This window comes from Bos mutus, chromosome X (genome assembly GCF_027580195.1).
Source record: "Bos mutus isolate GX-2022 chromosome X, NWIPB_WYAK_1.1, whole genome shotgun sequence".
NCBI lineage: Eukaryota > Metazoa > Chordata > Mammalia > Artiodactyla > Bovidae > Bos > Bos mutus.
In genome coordinates, this window is record NC_091646.1 from 43,891,505 (window position 1) to 43,911,366 (window position 19,862).

Here is a 19,862-nt window from a genome sequence, read left to right on the forward strand (position 1 = left end):
TATACAGCCTTTTCTATTCTTGTTGTTCCATGTCCAGTTCTAACTGTTGCTTCCTGACCTGCATACATGTTTCTCAAGAGGCAGGTCAGGTGGTCTGGTATTCCATCTCTTTCAGAATTTTCCTCAGTTTATTGTGATCCACCCAGTCAAAGGCTTTGGCATAGTCAATAAAGCAGAAATAGATGTTAATCCTTACTGTTCACCATAAACCTTTACAGTTTGGTGGCTACCATAAGTTTAGATCTTCTCCATTAAGAGCTTGATTGTTTCCAAGTTTAACTTCCTCCTTGAAAAAAAGTAAAACATGGGCCAGGAAATACTGTTAAGCCCTGGTGTTCTCTTTATTTCAACTTATTTTGTTTCTCCTCTTGTATTTACAGTAAACAGTAATTTTCAGGTTGCTATTCTCAACTTGCCAACTTCCCAAAATGCCATATTTTGCAATGTATGAGTATGAAAAGGAGACACAAAGATTCAATGTAATAAATTTATTGAACATTTACTCCTCTCTGAGCATATACACTTCTCTCTGAGTTGCTGTGCTAGCACTGAGTCTGTTGGGACAAACGGGGCATATTCCTTGCCACTTATGAACTCAACCTAGGAGGTACAGAGAGAAGAATACAATGAAATAAAAAATGCAAATGTGGTAGATGCTGTATTACTAATAAGGCTAAAGTGCTGTTGTAACTCAGAGAAAGGAAAGGGTAATTCTGTCAAAATGGGGCTAGAGAAATCAGACCACGATATAGATGAAGTGGCATTTATACTCCAGTAAATATTTATTTGGTCAGTGTTGATTTTCTGCATGTTTTCCAATATGTAAATATGAATCTCTGTTGTATATTTTGGACCACAAAATAATTAAAGTGGAACTGACACGTAAGTGATAAAATAATGGACAACATTTCTGCAAACTTTCATTGACTGTGATTGTGGGCAATTCCTTCATCATTCTAGGCCTCAGTTTGTTCAACTGAAAAATGATGAATTTGAACTAAATGCCATGTTGGATTTCTTTTAGCAGGGACTAGATTAAATCTAAACTTTCTGTCAGCTCTAGAGTTTTGAAAAGATTTTTTTCCTCCAATTTTTTTTTCCTCCCTCATTCCTCCAACTTTTTAAACTCTATGACTTTACTTTTTTCTTTTTCTTCATTTGATAGATTTTTCCCCTATAGTATTTCCTCTAATCTAAACTTTCATCATTATTAATCTTTTGAAGAATTCAGAATGGATAAATAGCTAATCGGCATTACTAATCTGACGTGGAAAGAGGGCAGACAGCAAAAGGTATGGTTGGTCATTAAAATTTGTAATAGTGGATTTAAATCATAGGAAACTAACACTGTTTATAGAAAACTTAACCTGCTTTTATCTTATAGGATGGTACTAATTTAACTGAAAGGAAACCCATTTCAGATTTACACAAAAACTTAGGATTAATAGTGCCTTCAAATACATTAATATTATTTTCCCTTTTTGAATGGAATAGTTTTAATTAAGTTTTGCTAATCCTTTTGGTTTAATCCCTGGAGCTGACTTATAAAACACTAAGGTTTTAAATCAAACTGTAAAAATCATCAAAGCTGAAAGTTACAGTGATAGCCATGGGAAGAGGGGGCTGGGGGGAAACAATACAGGATTTATAAACTAGGTCTAGCAAACTGGCAATGCTTTAGACAATATAGATCTATAGGTCTATTAGATATAATTTTATACATATAATCTTTAAAATTAGTCACTGGGGAAAAGGTAATGGTGATTTATCAAATATATTTTCAGTATTTTACAGGCGTTAGATTCTCTATAGCAACAGCTTTTATTTTTCTTTCTAAAGGCTCATTGGTATGTCAAACATGAAGGAGAGGATCTGAAGATTTATCATTTAACCTAGAAGAAAATGACCACAGAAATATTATTTTATTAATCCCCCTGGTAATATAATTACAATGTACTATTTGATTCTGAACTTCATAAGAGTGATGAGATAGATGATCTGTTTAGAAGGAACTCTCCGCCCTCACTCTGCCTGCTTGCCTCCACCCTGCCTGCAATAATAAGTAAATAGATAAATAAGTGAAACCAAAGCAAAACAAAACCACTTTCCAATTCTTTAGGCAATGCTTCATAAACTTTTCCCAACCAAGTGCCCCTAATGAAAGAGAAGATTGAACATGCTCCCCTAGGGATCTACAGCAAGTGTGACATTTCTTTGAAGTCATCTGTTTTATTTTAAAAATTCATGTGAATTTTGCATTCCACTCCATAACATATATCTGTTTTATGTAAAAATGATGTGGTTTCCCCCAATATCTTTGAGTTACAGAGCTCTAGGAAAATATGCTAAGTTTATACCATCGCCTTTGATAGTTTAAGATGCACATAAATTTTAGAAGGTTAGCTTTACAAGGAAGCAAGGCATTTTCCATGAATCCCACATATTTCCCACTTTTATTTTTCTTTCACTTGAAGGTAATTTTTTTCCCTCTGTCAGTTACTTTGAGGTATATACCTTAAGTAATGAGCTGAAATACATTTATTTGCTATTCCAGACAGAAGAGATACTTATTCTATTAAAATAGGTACTTAGGTTCTAATAATCAAAAAACTTACAAGAGGGAGGAATACATACATACGCTAATATATATACAAAACATAAACAAGAGTTTATATCATAAGGACTATATTCAATATCTTATAACATATAATGGAAAGTAATCTGAAAAAATATACACACATATATAATTGAATCACTTTGCCATATACCTTAAACTAACATAATATTGTTAATCAACTATACTTCAATAAAAAATGAAAAACAGAGGATTTTCAAAGGTGTAGGAAGAAAACAGAAACACAAAAGATAGATATAGTAGTCATACAATCATTCTTTAAATATGAAAAATATAAAAATAATATAAAAATCATTAACTAGTTTCAACTTTCCTGTACCACTCCAGTTTACAAAGAAAGGTACTTTTTTCTTTGTATAAGCAGTAATTTCACAAGGAGATAGGCCATAATTACAGAAAATAATTACTAGAGAGTGTTGGTCTATTTTTATTTTTGCTGGTTGGCTGTGAATATAGATACGCTAGTTATATCCACAGTATTAGAGGTGACAGAATATGATTCAAACAGGACTGAAATCTATATTAAGCAAACAAACATGCTAAACTTAAGCACCAAGGGAAAATATTTAACTACAAAGAAGAAATTGGCTTGACATTTCGCACCACGTTCTGTTTTTTTCTTGCAGTCTAATTTCACAAGTATTTTCTCATAAGGGCTCAATAGTAACACATTTAAAAAGCATAAGGAAATGTATCCTGAACAGCGAATTGACAAATGTCAGGTGTCTTAGAGAACAGGGCACTTGAGATTCTCAGGCACAGGATGTAGCATGATACACAGAGACAGCATTATTAGAAAGGAATAAAAATGGCTCAAGAGAAAGTATGTCTGGGCACCCTGAAAGAAAACTAGAAGGAAATGAAAGAGGGATGCAAGTAAGTGGAATGTATGTAAGAACTTCTTGAGTTGAAAACTCTGAGTCTAAATTTTATAGGGAAAGAAAAAGAACTAGTCACAACAACTTGACAGGGGATTGCTGAAGCCCAAACAGTAAGAAAGGAAGATCTTTTGCAACAGTTTTTTGAATACAATGACATTCATTTCATGAATACATGAAAGCAGAAATAAGCAAATATATCAGAGAGGTTTTCCTCTTAAAATGGATAGGAAGAAAGAAGTTGGTTAGATTGTAAAAGAAAACTATGTAAAGATCTGCCAAAAGCCCCAGAGTAGGAAACAGAACTGAGTATAATACATACTTGGCTGAGAATGGAAGGATTACAGGTAGCCTTATAATTCCTCTCCTCTAACAAGACAACAGTAACAACTATAATATTCATTAAATTAAAGGAGTTAAAGAAATTCCATTAATTTCATTAAAGAAAAACACTGCGGATGTGATCAACAATACCAGAATGGCAGAGATGACAACTGGCTACTGAACAATATTATACATATGACATTCTGGGTTTTACAGACACACTTTTTTTCTACTTTGAAGGACACTAACCAGTGTATATGGTTTGTAGTAAACTCAGGAAGCATATGTTTTTCAGTCCTTACAGAAAGTTCTCAGAGTTATAGAGAAGTGGAATTGTGCTGCTCTGCTCAGTCATATTCAACTCTTTGCAACCTTATAGACTGTAGCCCTCCAGGCTCCTCTGTCCACAGAATTTTCCAGGCAAGAATACTGGAGTGGGTTGCCATTTCCTTCTCCAGAGAAGTGGAATTATCATAGTGCAATTTCAAATAAAAGCTTTATTGCTTACTTTTCTGATCCAAGAGGAAAAATGTACTCCACATCTATTGTTTCACCTTCCAAAAAAATGTTTCCTTGATCCTTCCTTTCATTCACTTTTCAACTTCTGGCAAAAGTAAATACTCACTAACCAACAAAGCTAATGAGTTCAAATTAAAGTCTGGAGACATTTTTCTTCTTCCCCAGTGACGTTTTCACCTATCCTAACACATTCCATGACTGTGCCTTGCTGATACTGTTGACTGTCTGGACTGCATACTCCTTTTCCATGTCTGTAAAAATCCTAATTTTCATACTTCACCTTTTTGGCCTCTTTCACTATGCCTTCACTTAACTATCCATTCAAAAGTATTTTCCTTCTCATCTAAACTACAGTCTATTTTCTTATAGCACTTCTCATATTCATCTCTGTTTTATATAGTATTTGTATACATGTGTTCTCTTCTAGATTTTAAACGCATTCTAGCAAGAACTATCTCACAATCATTTTGTTATTACCAACAGCCCCACAGTATGGTTCTTTTGCAAACAATATACACTTAAGTGTTTATGAAATGAATGAACAAACATATTATCTGATCAGAGACACAAAAGCTTCAATAACCTAGAATTGCTAAAAAAAAAAAAAAAGTCAGTTAAAAGCAGGTTATTAAAATATACTATGTTGTCAAATACAAACTAAGGAAAACTATCTTCCTGCTTTTCTTAGATCAGTAACCAAACAAAAAATATGATTAATGCTTATAGATTACCATTTAAAGTATAATATTTTGGCAGGATGTAGTTTCAAATCAGTTATAAATCAATTACCTTTGCTTGCACTTTCTACATGCTCCAGTTCATCAGTAAATTTCAGGATATCCTGGTAATTTTCCTCACAGATTTCAGCAAGGAAATGCAAGAGGGTGGTCTTTTGATCTGATGATTTAGTATCTCGGATCTGAAATGGAATAATGATAACTATTTTTAGTATTTTTCAGCAATATAAATATAGACTTCTACTTAAAGAAGTGAAATGAATGAATGAACTCAATTCACTATAATTAATATAACTTTTTTAAATGTCTAGGGTAGTTTATACTGGGGCTCTAGTAACAATACGCTGGGTTTTGAAATGAACTCATTTTCAAAGAGAGAAAGGTGACCCAAAATGTAAATAATAACAATAATAATAATAAACTTTCATCTGTATTTCTTAAAATGTCTAAATCATGATGGCAAAGTGAACTATTCTTTTCCTGAGAAAAGAACAACCACTTAAGTATTAATAATAATAGTCCAAGTTAATGTGTGTTTCTGTTATCATCATTTTGGTCTTTGTATTATTTCATAAATATATTCTTAAAAGCTGGATGCATCTATGAGGTTATATTTACTTCAGCTATCATCTATGCAAATTAAAATAAAAGAGCAAGTGCATTGTATGCTCCTTTACTTGCATGGGCCATCAAAAAAAAAAAATAACTGAAGGCTTTTTAAGTGGATTTATAAACAGAATCTGACCATACAATCATGATAATATGTCAAATTTTATTTCTCTGCCTACACATTGTATCTTCTTTTCAGAGACACTAGAAAAGAGATGCTGAAGTTAGAATGATAAAAAAACTGCAAAATATAGGACCAAAAAAAATCTATAATGAGAATCTAAGTATTTTCTTTAATATAACTGTTATACAAGACTAAGCTACAAATGAAATTAAGGATTTACTTAGAAACAAAGGACAAATACGGCATGAAGTATCAAGTTTTCTCATTCTATTGGATGTTTTCTTTCCATAATCCTTAGATGATGGGTTTGTCCACTGATGTCCATACTGATTTGGGGATTTTAGCTTTAAGGATTACTGTTTAGAATAAATGAATATTCTTTACAAACAGGCTTGTGAAAAGACTTGGAGGATATTTAGTTAATTACAGAGTAATTTAATCCTTATTATTTTAGTGGCTAAGGAAAAAAAAATATCACATTTACTCAATCAGGTCCATACTTTTTGTGTTACAGTTTATTAGAATAACTGTTAGATTCCAATGATATGAAAAACGTAAAAGAAATGTTAGTCTTAAGGCTCAAAACAAACAGCCATAGGAGTCATGATGCTGGTAATTCCAAGGCACGTAAAAATATTTAAAATTTTGCATTATTATGCTGATGCAGTAAACACTTTTAAGTACTACAGAGTTGAAATGACACAATTCAAGAATAAGCTATAAGAACAAAAAGCAACAAAAACCTAAAGAGCAATTTGTCTTAAGTCAGGCTTGCAGCTGTAGAAGACTCAATAGGAGGTTCACTTTCCTAAAGAGAGGTCTTTTCTTGAGATTAGTGTTATATGTTCACAAAGTGCCTCCCTTTCAGAGGATGCTGGCTACTCCAACCAATAAGGAAATAAACATTTTCTTTTCTTTGTTGTTTCTTACAAACTACTTTAACTCCTAAATGTTCAAGCTGGAGTTATAAAAGGCAGAAGAATCAGAGATAAAAATTGCCAACATCCACTGGATCAACGAAAAAGCAAGAGAGTTCCAGAAAAACATCTACTTTTGCTTTATTGACTACACCAAAGCCTTTGACTGTGTGGATCAAAACAAACTGTGGAAAATTCTTCAGGAGATGGGAAAACCAGAACAACTGATCTGCCTCCTGAGAAATTTGTATGCAGTTCAAGAAGCAACAGTTAGAACTAGACATGGAACAATAGACTGGTTCCAAATTGGGAAAGGAGTACATCAAAGCTGTATATTGTCACCCCGCTTATTTAACTTATATGCAGAGTACATCATGTGAAATGCTGGGCTGGAAGAAGCACAAGCTGGAATCAAGATTTCTGGGAGAAATACCAATAATCTCAGATATGCAGATGATACCACCCTTATGGCAGGAAGTGAAGAACTAAAGAGCCTCTTGATGAAAGTGAAAGAGGAGAGTGAAAAAGTTGTTTTAAAACTCAACATTCAGAAAACTAAGATCATGGCATTTGGTCCCAATACTTTGTTGCAAATAGATGAGGAAACAATGGAAACCGTGAGAGACTCTATTCTTGGGGGTTCCAAAATCACTGCAGATGGTGACTGTAGCCGTGTAATTAAAAGACGCTTGCTCCTTGGAAGAAAAGCTATGACCAACATAGACAGCATATTAAAAAGCAGAGACATTACTTTGCTAACAAAAGTCCATCTAGTCAAAGCTATGGTTTTTTTCCAGTAGTCATGTATGGATGTGAGAGTTGGCCTATAAAGAAACCTGAGCGCCAAAGAATTGATGCTTTTGAACTGTGGTGTTGGAGAAGACTTGAGAGTCCCTTGGACTGCAAGGAGATCCAACCAGTCCATCCCAAAGGAAATCAGTCCTGAATATTCATTGGAAGGACTGATGCTAAAGCTGAAACTCCAATACTTTGCCACCTGATGCGAAGAACCGACTCATTGGAAAAGACCCTGATGCTAGGAAAGAGGGAAGGTGGGAGCAGAAGGGGATGACAGACGATGAGATGGTTGAATGGCATCAACGACACAATGGACATGAGTTTGAGTAGGCTCCGGGAGTTGCTGATGAACAGGGAAGCCTGGCTTGGTACTATCCATGAGGTCTCAAGGAGTCGGACATGACTAAGTGACTGAAGTCAACTGAAAAATATTAGGTACTTAAAGAAATTGAAGGCACATCTTCCTAAAGGAGGGGAATTGATCTGTATTTTATGAAATCTATGGAGACAAACTATTTACACACAGAGAGACAAACACAGGGCCCAACAATAAAAACCCATGCAATTTTTTAGGATACCACACTGTAGAAGTATATCAGTTTTCTTTTAAAAAATGCACATGGCCAATACTGGAAAGGAAAACACAAGAACAGAAAAATAGCACTGTGCTTGTATGGCAACCTTGTCGGTGATTTAAAAACTCCCTTTTTGACATGCATACTTATATGTGGTTAATTTTCAGAATTCTCAGAAGTGAAGCATAACATTTCAGTTAAATATATTTATTGAAATCAGAAAGAGTAGTCAACAGAGTTGCATGACTTTTCTAGATTTCTAACATTGCCTTCAAGGCATGGACAAAGATGGCCACACGCTTATCTTGTCAAGCTGAGAAATATTTTAGTTGGTATGGGAGATGACTTGCTAAATCTGTATTGAAATGTTTATTTTTTAAATAACGTTACACCAAGAGTCTATCTTGTGGTTTCAAATTGGCAGGGAATATTAACAACAAATACGTAGTCTTTAAAAAATTTTTCTCTATGTCCATGACACTTAGACCAATCATTTAAAAATGAACATATAATATCAAAACATAAGGGTAAAGCATCTTTACATATTAAAGTATATTTACTTTGTATTATCAGGGCTTCAGTGTCTCTTACTGTGTCTACACCATCCACACATTAGTCATCGTCTCTCTCAGGACCTATTGAATGGTTCAATGTCAAGTACAGAAGGCAACTAAGAACATTCACTTTCATGACTTCTAATGGCTAAAGGCATTTATCCAATAATTTGCTCTTCCAAGTGTACTCGCTAGCTATAGACATCTCCTGGGGTAGTATAAACGTAACCTGAGTATGTTCAAAATCACTTCCAAAGTGTTTGGGTTAGTTTACTGATAAATAAAATTAACTTCATTTTGATATCAGGTTAACTCAGTGTAACATGCAAAAGGATGAACAAAATGGCCACCCTATAATCCTCTGTCTTGTACATATTTTCAAACAATATAATCACAAATAGCTCCAGAAATTGGAATTATTTGAAAAAGCTAAAAACATTTTACAATATCTTAATAAAGTGAGTTATCAGTGAATGACAGCAATAAAAATAGAGCAATTCTCTATATTTACTGATTAAGTGCCAGTTAATAAACCACATAGTGATTTTAATTATAATCATCTGACCAATAAATGTTATACATAAATATTAATAACTGGATTTATACTAACTGTAACTACCTAATCTTTAATAACTTTCTGAAATGGTACATGAATACAAAATACCTTTAACAGATTAACACATTTGTCTAGCAAATTCTGATCATTCTTTTTTCCCTAATAAACAGGAGTGCTATATTATGAAAGATACTATTTATATGTGATGTGTTCAAATACATTTCCAAAACTTTAGTTAGGGAGATAGCAAAATATCTGAATAACCAATTGCCTTATAAAAGATTTATTTTGAACATTCTCATTCGAGCCTGAAAACCTGCAGTCTTCACCTTATTTTTGAAATCAGTTGGTCTGAACACACAGAAGGCAGCACACAGCCAGAGTGCCTGAGCCAACAACATTTTAATCATCCATGTCAGTCACACTCAATATTTCTGTGAAGGACCCCTTCTATAAGTAATTTTCCCTTCTCCTGAGATTTAAGCCTATTTTTTCTTGCTCTGTCATCAGTGGAAACTGAAAATAACTGGTCACTAATCCTCTGTATGGAGAAGGCAATGGCACCCCACTCCAGTACTTTTGCCTAGAAAATCCCATGGACGGAGGAGCCTGGTGGGCTGCAGTCCATGGGGTCGCTAGAGTCGGACATGACTGAGCGACTTCACTTCCACTTTTCACTTTCATGCATTGGAGAAGGAAATGGCAACCCACTCCAGTGTTCTTGCCTGGAGAATCCCAGGGACGGGAAGCCTGGTGGGCTGCCGTCTATGGGGTCGCACAGAGTCGGACACGACTAAAGCGACGCAGCAGCAGCAGCAGTATCCTCTGTATAACCACCTCTCACAAGAGTGAAAGCTCCCTTTCTCAAGTGTTCTTTGCTCTTAAACCAAACTATTTCAGTTCATTTAACCTCACCACACAAATGTCAGTTTTTAAATGTTTAATTTTGTCAGGATGATTAGAACCCATTCAGTTTCCATTGCAAAGTCTCCCTTCAGCTACTAGAAAAGCACACCAACTTCTTGGTTTTGCATTTAAGACCCTTTCTCAGCTGATCCTTGCCTACCTTTCTAATGTGTCCCCTGCTGCTTTCTTGTACCTATCCTTCTCTTCAGTTTGATTACAACTGCTTGAACATACCATAGTGTCACACCACTGTGCTTTTGTACATCTTGTGCTCTCTATAGACTCTCCTCCTCTTTTCTCTATCTGCCAAGTGAATACCTACTCAAATTTCAAGAGTACTCAAGTACTCCTTCCTTTCTGAAGACCCCGCTAAGGAATACTTTATTCCTTCCTTTGCTATGTTCCTTCACTCTAAACATTTCAACACAGTACCTTCTTCCAGTCAATATGAGCTCTTCCAAGGGAAGAAACCCTGTTTCACTAATATTTATTATCCACAGTACCTAGGAGCATCATAGTATATACCTAGGGAGGCAATCAATGTTTCTGAATGAAGATTTTTCTCCACACAAATTCCCACCTGTGTAGGCCATAGAAAGATTCTTCTAAATTAAACTATACTCTTGTTCTGTTTGCATGTGTACACATATGCACACACACACATACATACATACACATAGAGATATTGACCACAAAGCCCAGACTTTTTCAGGACACCGTATCTGTTGTGAGTTATATGAGAGGGAATGCCAGAACAAAGTCACAACGTCCCCTTGGGAAATGAAGCACTAAACATTTATAAGGGGAGACAGGTTAGAAGCAAAGCAATTATGAATGTAGAAGTACATTTGATGATTCAGTGCGGGCTGGACACTAGGGATCAGAGACAAACAATAAATGGGATCAGAGATAAACAATAAATGGTACTTTCAAAGCCCCAAAAGCCTAGCATTTACAAGAAAACACAAAGTTATACAGAAAGGGGATGACGTAGAAGAGTAATTTTGTAAAAAGTGTCAAGGACTGATATATCTAAAATGATAATGAGTACATGAAAAAAAAAAGGCAAAGAAAGGACAAATTTAAGACACACTGTGAAGACAAACAAGATTAAGCCACTGAAAAGAAATACCTGGGATAATGGAAAGGGAAAGATCCGACTCCAAAAGTTTTAAATTTAGGTGATTAAAAGAATGGTTGTACTGGAAACAGAACTGCCATATGACCCAGCAATCCCACTACTGGGCATACACACCAAGGAAACCAGAATTGAAAGAGACACGTGTACCCCAATGTTCATCGCAGCACTGTTTACAATAGCTAGGACATGGAAGCAACATAGATGTCCATCGGCAGACAAATGGATAAGAAAGCTGTGGTACATATCTACAATGGAATATTATTCAGCTATTAAAAAGAATGCATTTGAATTAGTTCAAATGAAGAGGATGAAATTGGAGCCTATTATACAGAGTGAAGTAAGTCAGAAAGAAAAACACCAATACAGTATATTAATGCAGATATATGGAATTTAGAAAGATGGTAATGATGACCCTATATGTGACATAGCAAAAGAGACACAGATGTAAAGAACAGACTGTTGGACTCTGTGGGAGAAGGCGAGGGTGGGATGATTTGAGAGAATAGCTTTGAAACATGTATATTATCATATGTGAAATAGATCGCTAGTCCCAGTTCGATGCATGAGATAGGGTGCTCAGGGCTGGTGCACTGGGTTGACCCTGAGGGATGGGATGCGGAGGGAGAGTCATGATGGGGAACACATGTACACCTATGGCTGATACATGTGAATGTATGGCAAAAACCACCACAATATTGTCAAGTAATTAGCCTCCAATTAAAATTTTTTAAAAAGAGAAAAAAAATAAAGAATGGTTGTATTGAGAAAGTGGTAACTCTCTAGAATAAGCTGGCTTTGAGAAGGAGGCAGCAGTTTGTTTTTAAACATTAAGTGGTAGCTATGTGGAGCTAATCTATGGAAGGTGGTCATGGCCATTCCATTCTCTCTGCTTCATTTTATCCTATATAATAATGCTTCTTAAATATCCATATTACCATGCCACTCTCTTCCTTCAAAAAAATAATGGTTCTCTACAACTCATATAAAGAGGTTCACATTTCTAATCAGAATAGTTATCGAGCACAGACTTTGGATTCAGACAGTACTAGGTTAAAACCTTTACTCTATATACCATTCACTACTTCTGTGACCTTAGGCAAGTGAACTAAATACTCTATGTCTCAGCTTTCTGATCCACAAAATAGGCATTAGATAAGACTTGTAGAATTTAATAAGATAGTCTATTATCATGACCAGGATCACCATCTAGATCAGAAGTGATAAGAATCTACTTTAGCTTCCCATCTTCATACAGAGTAAGTCATTCAGTTCAGTTCAGTTCAGTCGCTCAGTCATGTCCGACTCTTTGCGATGCCATGAATTGCAGCACGCCAGGCCTCCCTGTCCATCACCAACTCCCGGAGTTCACTGAGACTCACGTCCATCAGGTCAGTGATGCCATCCAGCCATCTCATCCCCTGTCGTCCCCTTCTCCTCCCGCCCCCAATCCCTCCCAGCATCAGAATCTTTTCCAATGCGTCAACTCTTCACATGAGGTGGCCAAAGTACTGGAGTTTCAGCTTTAGCATCATTCCTTCCAAAGAAATCCCAGGGCTGATCTCCTTCAGAATAGACTGGTTGGATCTCCTTGCAGTCCAAGGGACTCGCAGGAGTCTTCTCCAACACCACAGTTCAAAAGCATCAATTCTTCGGCGCTCAGCCTTCTTTACAGTCCAAATCTCACCTCCATACATGACCACTGGAAAAACCATAGCCTTGACTAGATGGACCTTTGTTGGCAAAGTAATGGCTCTGCTTTTGAATATGCTATCTAGGTTGGTCATAACTTTCCTTCCAAGGAGTAAGCGTCTTTTAATTTCATGGCTGCAGTCACCATCTTATATGATTTTGAAGCCCAGAAAAATAAAGTCTGACACTGTTTCCACTGTTTCCCCATCTATTTCCCATGAAGTGATGGGACCAGATGCCATGATCTTCATTTTCGGAATGTTGAGCTTTAAGCCAACTTTTTCACTCTCCTCTTTCACTTTCATCAAGAGGCTTTTTGGTTCCTCTTCAGTTTCTGCCATCAGGGTGGTGTCATCTGCATATCTGAGGTTATTGATATTTCTCCCAGCAATCTTGATTCCAGCTTGTGTTTCTTCCAGTCCAGCGTTTCTCATGATGTACTCTGCATATAAGTTAAATAAGCAGGGTGACAATATACAGCCTTGACGTACTCCTTTTCCTATTTGGAACCAGTTTGTTGTGTCCTGTCCAGTTCTAACTGTTGCTTTCTGACCTGCATACAGATTTCTCAAGAGGCAGATCAGGTGGTCTGGTATTCCCATCTCTTGAAGAATTTTCCACAGTTTATTTTGATCCACACAGTCAAAGGCTTTGGCATAGTCAATAAAGCAGAAATAGATGGTTTTCTGGAACTCTCTTGCTTTTTTGATGATCCAGCAGATGCTGGCAATTTGATCTCTGGTTCCTCTGCCTTTTCTAAAACCAGCTTGAACATCAGGAAGTTCACGGTTCACGTATTGCTGAAGCCTGGCTTGGAGAATTTTGAGCATTACTTTACTAGCGTGTGAGATGAGTGCAATTGTGCGGTAGTTTGAGCATTATGGTAAGTCATTACTATAACCTAAAAGTCCCTCTGTGACCTGGACCACTATCACCACTGAGATCTTATCCCTAGCTATCATCCCTCACCAGCCCCCTTGAGCCATGCTTGACCTCCATTCTGTTGCTCCTTGAATTTAACAGGCATGTGTCTCACTTAGAGCCTGTGCATGCACTTTTTCTCTGCCTGGAAGTTTTCACTTTTATTCACCAGCATGGCTATCTCCTTCTCATCTTTCAAGATCTATACTCAAAAGTCACTTTCTCATTATGTTCTTTTCTAGTTACTCTATCAAAAATTGCAATCTACTCTCAAAACATCTCTTACCTCTCTCCCTCTTATATTTTTCTCCATAGTAATCACCACAAATATACTCCTACTTATATTTTTATTATCTGTCTCTCTCTGGTACAATGTCAGCTACACAAGTAGAGGGCATTTTTTGGTCTGCTTTGTTCACTTTTATATATTCAGTACCTAGAACAATGGCTGGCACATAACAGGCACTTAATATATATTTACTGAATGCATGAGTGGGTGAAGTTTTCCATTCATTTTCTTATGTTCTTCTTGACCTAAAATGCCTTCTTCCTTCATCATGTGGCAGTAGCCTATACCCCCTTTAAGGGGGATGAGAACCAACATTTCTAACCTATCTATCATGTGCCTATGGGCCAGGTACTTTGATAAGTGTTTCAAATGTGTCATCTTTTGTTTAAAAAATTATGAAAGTATTCAATTATTAACAAGCCCATTTTATAGGTAAGGAACCAGGCTTAGAGTGCTTATGTAATTTGACCTTGGTCAAGAGTTGGTGCCAGAATACAACAAGGTAACTTATGAAAATTGGGTGTATATCACATTCTGGAATGAATTAAGCATTAAGGGTGATAAAGGTGATGGGACTGGGGGACAGGGTCATTCAGGGAGAGCAGTGCTAATGATCCTCTCTGAACTTTCCTGAACAGAATTAATAAATTTTGTTTTTATTTTTCTCATAGTGATTTATATAAACTCTAGTTAAAGGATTTATTCCACAATAGACCATTTTGTTTACACAAGGAGTCTCACCTATCAAACTGTGAACTACTTAAGAAAGAAGAAAAAATAAAATTTTGTTCAGTAAATGTTTGTTGAATGAATAAATGCTACAGAGAGCCCAAAGATAATGAGAACTGACTTGATGATTAGAGAAATCTTCCATAACCTTCATGGACAGTTTCAATACATTGCCAGTGGTGTAAACTTAAAAAGACTGGATAGCCAGAAAGATAAGGCAACATGTAAGGTAATTTATTAAAAATATTGATTATGGGTAACAAATAGATAGATAATAGAGGGGACAGCAGAGCTGGCAGCTGGAAAACGGTGAAACTAGTAACAAAGATTATTATGATTGTTCATCCTCAATAAGTTCAACATAATTAAGGCTGTGGGGATTAGGCAATGGAAGAAATCAACATTAAAAATCATGAGAAAGGAAAATGGGTAGGCATTGGTTATTTCACTCATTCTCAAACCATGGCCTGAACCAATAGATTCAACATCATCTATGAACTTGATCGAAATGCAAAAATGAGGGCCATGCATGAAACTGACTAAATCAGAAACTAGAAGGGTAGGGGTCCATCAATATATGTTTTAATATATTGGCCAAAAAATCCTGATAGTACCTCCAGATGATTGAGCCATGCTAAAGTTTGAGAACCACTAGTCCTCTTAGAAGGAAATTTCTAGACAAGATGTTTGCCAGGGCCCTCTCATAATTACTTCCACATATAAAAAGTTGAAATGTCAACATAACTCCAAAGCTTACTGTTAATTTAAAACTAGAGAGGAACTGTCTAGCAATCTGTGACATCTGAAGGACACAATCACTCAGAATATTCTTGATTAATTTATATTAAAAATAAGACTGATTAGTATCAGAACTTACCATCTACTCATCTAAGAACTGATGACCCAAACAGTATGTCCAAAGCTGTGAAGATTGTAAATATACTCTTCATAAGTCTTTAAAACTCTCCCTCATCCCTCACCTAAAAGTATATTGAAAATACAGCTACATAATGCTGTAGTGTGTCTTATCATCCCTGTATTATCAGGGTGATGGGCTAGACAACCCAGAAGATCCTTCATGCCTTCCGACTGTAATTCAAGCTGCAAAACTCACTTATTGGCAAATCTGAATTACTGTTGAAATATTTGCTCAAGAATTTTGGATTAGAGTAACAAATTTCAGTGCAAGACATCAGGTTTCAATGCTTTCCATAAAAAGTCTTGCCTTATGAATTTATTTCACCAGTTCTAATTTCTAGGCTAATGTGTGCTGGCTCTAAGTAAACAAATGCTATGATATATTTAAGCAGGTTTAAAAATATTAAAACTTCAATGTGATGGAATATAAAAATACAACAAGGTAGTGAATATATAACAGAAAAGAAGCAGACTCATAGATCTAGAGAATAAACTAATGGTTATCAGTGGGGAGGTGGAAGGGCACAAGGGTAAGGGGACCGAGAGGTACAAATTATTATGTATAAAATAAGCTACAAAGATATATTATACAACAGGGAGAATACAGCAAATATTTTAAAATAACTATAAATGGAGTATAACCTTTAAAAATTGTGAATCAGTATATAGTAGACCTGGAACTTATATAATATCATGTATATCAACTATACTTGAATAGAAAAAGAAAAAACTTCAATGTGAGATAAAAGTTCATGTCTCTAGACTATATCAGAAGGCCGGCCTTTCTAGACTGCCTGCTCCCTTTTCCCCTAGTGTTTATACAAATGGCTACAATGAAACTCAGCAACTTATGAACAGATCCTTTACTCAGGAAAACTCAGAAATGCCTAATCCCTCTGCATCAAGGAAAGAGCTCTGACAGATAGCAACACAACAGGACCCACATTTATATTGAACTGTCCTTGGAAAGGGAGAAGGCAATGGCAACCCACTCCAGTACTCTTGCCTGGAAAATCCCATGGAAGGAGGAGCCTGGTAGGGTGCAGTCCATGGGGCCCTGAAGAGTCAGACACGACTGAGCGACTTCACTTTCACTTTTCACTTTCATGCATTGGAGAAGGAAATGGATGTAGGGAAAAGCAGTGAAGGAATCTGGTAGAATCATTGGCATAAACCCAGCTAGACTACCAATATGATCAGATCATTCAACTTCATTTCTTTTAGCAGAAATGTTCCCTAATCATGGCTTCTTTTTCTCTATTATATTTTATATTCATGGAACAGTTAATATTTAAGCAATCATGAATGCTCCAGTGCATATATCAAAACAACTGCTATTGCGTGCCAGTCTTGGTACAGCACATGAATTCTAATGTGTGTCTCCTTTATTTAAGCGAAATTAAGTTCTGTGCTCTCTGCCAAGGGTTGTTTACAAATTATTGCTTTCTTCAATACCACCACACGCTGCAATAACATTGAGAAAGATAATGTATTTTTAAGGATTCCAATTACCATAAAGATATTAGCTCTGTAGCGACGACCAGACAAGTTTCATACATGCTTTCCTGGCTTTATTTCTAACTCTCACCCCAAATGCTTTCCTGGTGCTACATGACCAGGGCTGACACTAATTCAGCCAAATGTAATATACAGTAGAAAGATGTCTTAATTCTTTATGGAAATGTGACTGTCCTTTTTTCTTTTACAATGGTATTTCAAAGAAAAAGGGAACAGATAATATCAATTATGGTAAAGTCAAGCAATTTAAAAGTTTTACACTTGTTTGCTTAGTATATAGCAGCAGTCTGTGAAAGGAGAGCTTAAACTTGAAAACTATGATAACATTAAATGGCATAAAGACTCATCTCAATTGCCACCTTCTGGCCCAGCAGGGCAGTGGTGATGTCAGTTTCCAAGAAAAGACAAATTTTGCTTTCCTGTTCTTCCTGCTCCACCTCTCGGCATTTTTCCTTCTATCCCTACTTACTTATTCAAGGAGAATACTCTGCATATGCATTAGCCTGAAGTAGTCAGCACCAGTGGCAAATCAACAACCATTTGTCCTCATTTGAGGCAAGACCAGAAAGAATTAATGAATCATGTCTATACTTTAAAAACTAAAGCTGTTCTGGCACTTTCAAGTGCTCTTAATCAACCTGCCTATAGGTTTACCAAATAGAAGTTCTTCTGAGAATAGTTTGAACAAAAATCAAGGTATTCTAAATTAGTAATAGACATACTTTACAAACACGAATATCCCTAAGGTCTTCAATGGTTCCCTCTCAGAAATGGTTTAAGCTTTTAACTAAAACTTGAAACTTTTATTGTCATGAGAATTTTACTTAACAAAACTTTTATACGCATAAGGTTTGAAAATAAGTGAAGGAATTTTGGATTTGTTCATTTTATGTTTTTCCTGTACATCACCACCACCAAATAGGTATATATAACTGATATTGCTATCTATATATGGTATAAATAAATGACTTTTGGAGGTGTGACATTAGTGGCTTGAAGAACAACTATTTAACCTATTTAAGAACAACTTTTAAGGCCTAAGTTATGCAATATTGCCAAATTATAATTAGAATCTGTGCAACCACTGTTTAGGGATAAGTTACATAATTAGCTATCCCCAATCATTCATTTTCATGACTGTATACTATTCCACCACATGAATATACTTTAGGTATAGTCTCATGTTGGAGAAGGCAATGGCACCCCACTCCAGTACTTTTGCCTGGAAAATCCCATGGACGGAGGAGCCTGGTAGGCTGCAGTCCATGGGGTTGCTAGAGTCGGACACAACTGAGTGACTTCACTTTCACTTTTCACTTTCATGCACTGGAGGAGGAAATGGCAACCCACTCCAGTGTTCTTGCCTGGAGAATCCCAGGGATGGGGGAGCCTGGTGGGCTGCCGTCTATGGGGTCGCACAGAGTCGAACATAACTGAAGCGACTTAGCAACAGCAGCAGCATAGTCTCATGTTGATCATTTCTGTTATCTAGTTTCCATTCTTAGAGGGGTGAGGGAGTCATTATTACTGATATTCTTATAGATAATACTGTTGTGAATATTATTTTGTTATAATACACATAAAATTTACCATTTTAACCATTTTTAAGTGTACAGTTAAGTGGTGTTAAGTACATTCAACATTGTTATGTAACCATAACCAATGTCCACCTCCAGAACTTTTTCCCATGCTGACATTCTGCAGCCATTAAACAATAATTCCTCATTCTTCTTTCTGTTCTACCTGCTAGCAACCACTACTCTGCTTTCTGTCTCTATGAATTTGTCTGTTATATACCTCAATTAAGTGGGGTTATCAATATTTGTCCTAATGTGTTTGTCTTATCACACTTAGCATAATGTCTTCAAGATTCATCCATGTTGTAGGATATACCAGATCTCCTTTTTGTAAAGGTTGAATAATAGCCCATTGTATGTATATAGCATTTTATTTATTCATTCATCTGTCAGTGGACACTTGGGTTGTTCCCACCTTTGGCCATTGTGAAAAATGATACTATGAATAATCAGTATGCAAATATATGTTCAGGTCTCTGCTTTCAATTCTTTTATATTTACATACAGAAGTGGAATGTGGCATCATACAGTAATTCCATGTTTAACTTTTTTAGTAACTACCATACTGTTTTCCACAGGGGCTATTATCATACAAGCCATTTTACATTCACACAAGCCATTGTACAAATGTTCCAGTTCCTCTGTTTCCTTGCTAATGTGCTTGTTTTCTGTTTTTTTTCTTTTTCTTTTTTTTTTAAGATAGTAGCTATCCTAATGGATATGAAGTGGTATTCATTATAGTTTTGATTCAGATTTCCCTAATGATTAATGATGTTGAGCATATTTTCATGTGCTGATTGGCCATTTTCTTTAGAAAAATGTCTATTAGTCTTTTGCCCATTTTTGAATTAAGTTGCTTTTGTTTGCTGTTGTTCAGTTGTAGGAGTTATGCTTTATCAGATATATGATTTACAAATACTTTCATCCATTCTGCAGGTTATCTTTCTA

At 35.9% G+C, this 19,862-nt stretch overlaps 1 protein-coding gene across 1 annotated transcript in view; it reads right to left on the reverse strand.

Moving 5' to 3' along the window:
* Nucleotides 1-19,862, reverse strand: part of DIAPH2 (diaphanous related formin 2) — a 983,285-nt gene that overhangs the window by 442,246 nt on the left and 521,177 nt on the right. The window contains exon 23 of the mRNA XM_070366366.1: nucleotides 5,146-5,275. Within this exon, the coding sequence (XP_070222467.1) occupies nucleotides 5,146-5,275 (130 nt within the window). The remainder of the gene's footprint in view (nucleotides 1-5,145; nucleotides 5,276-19,862) is intronic.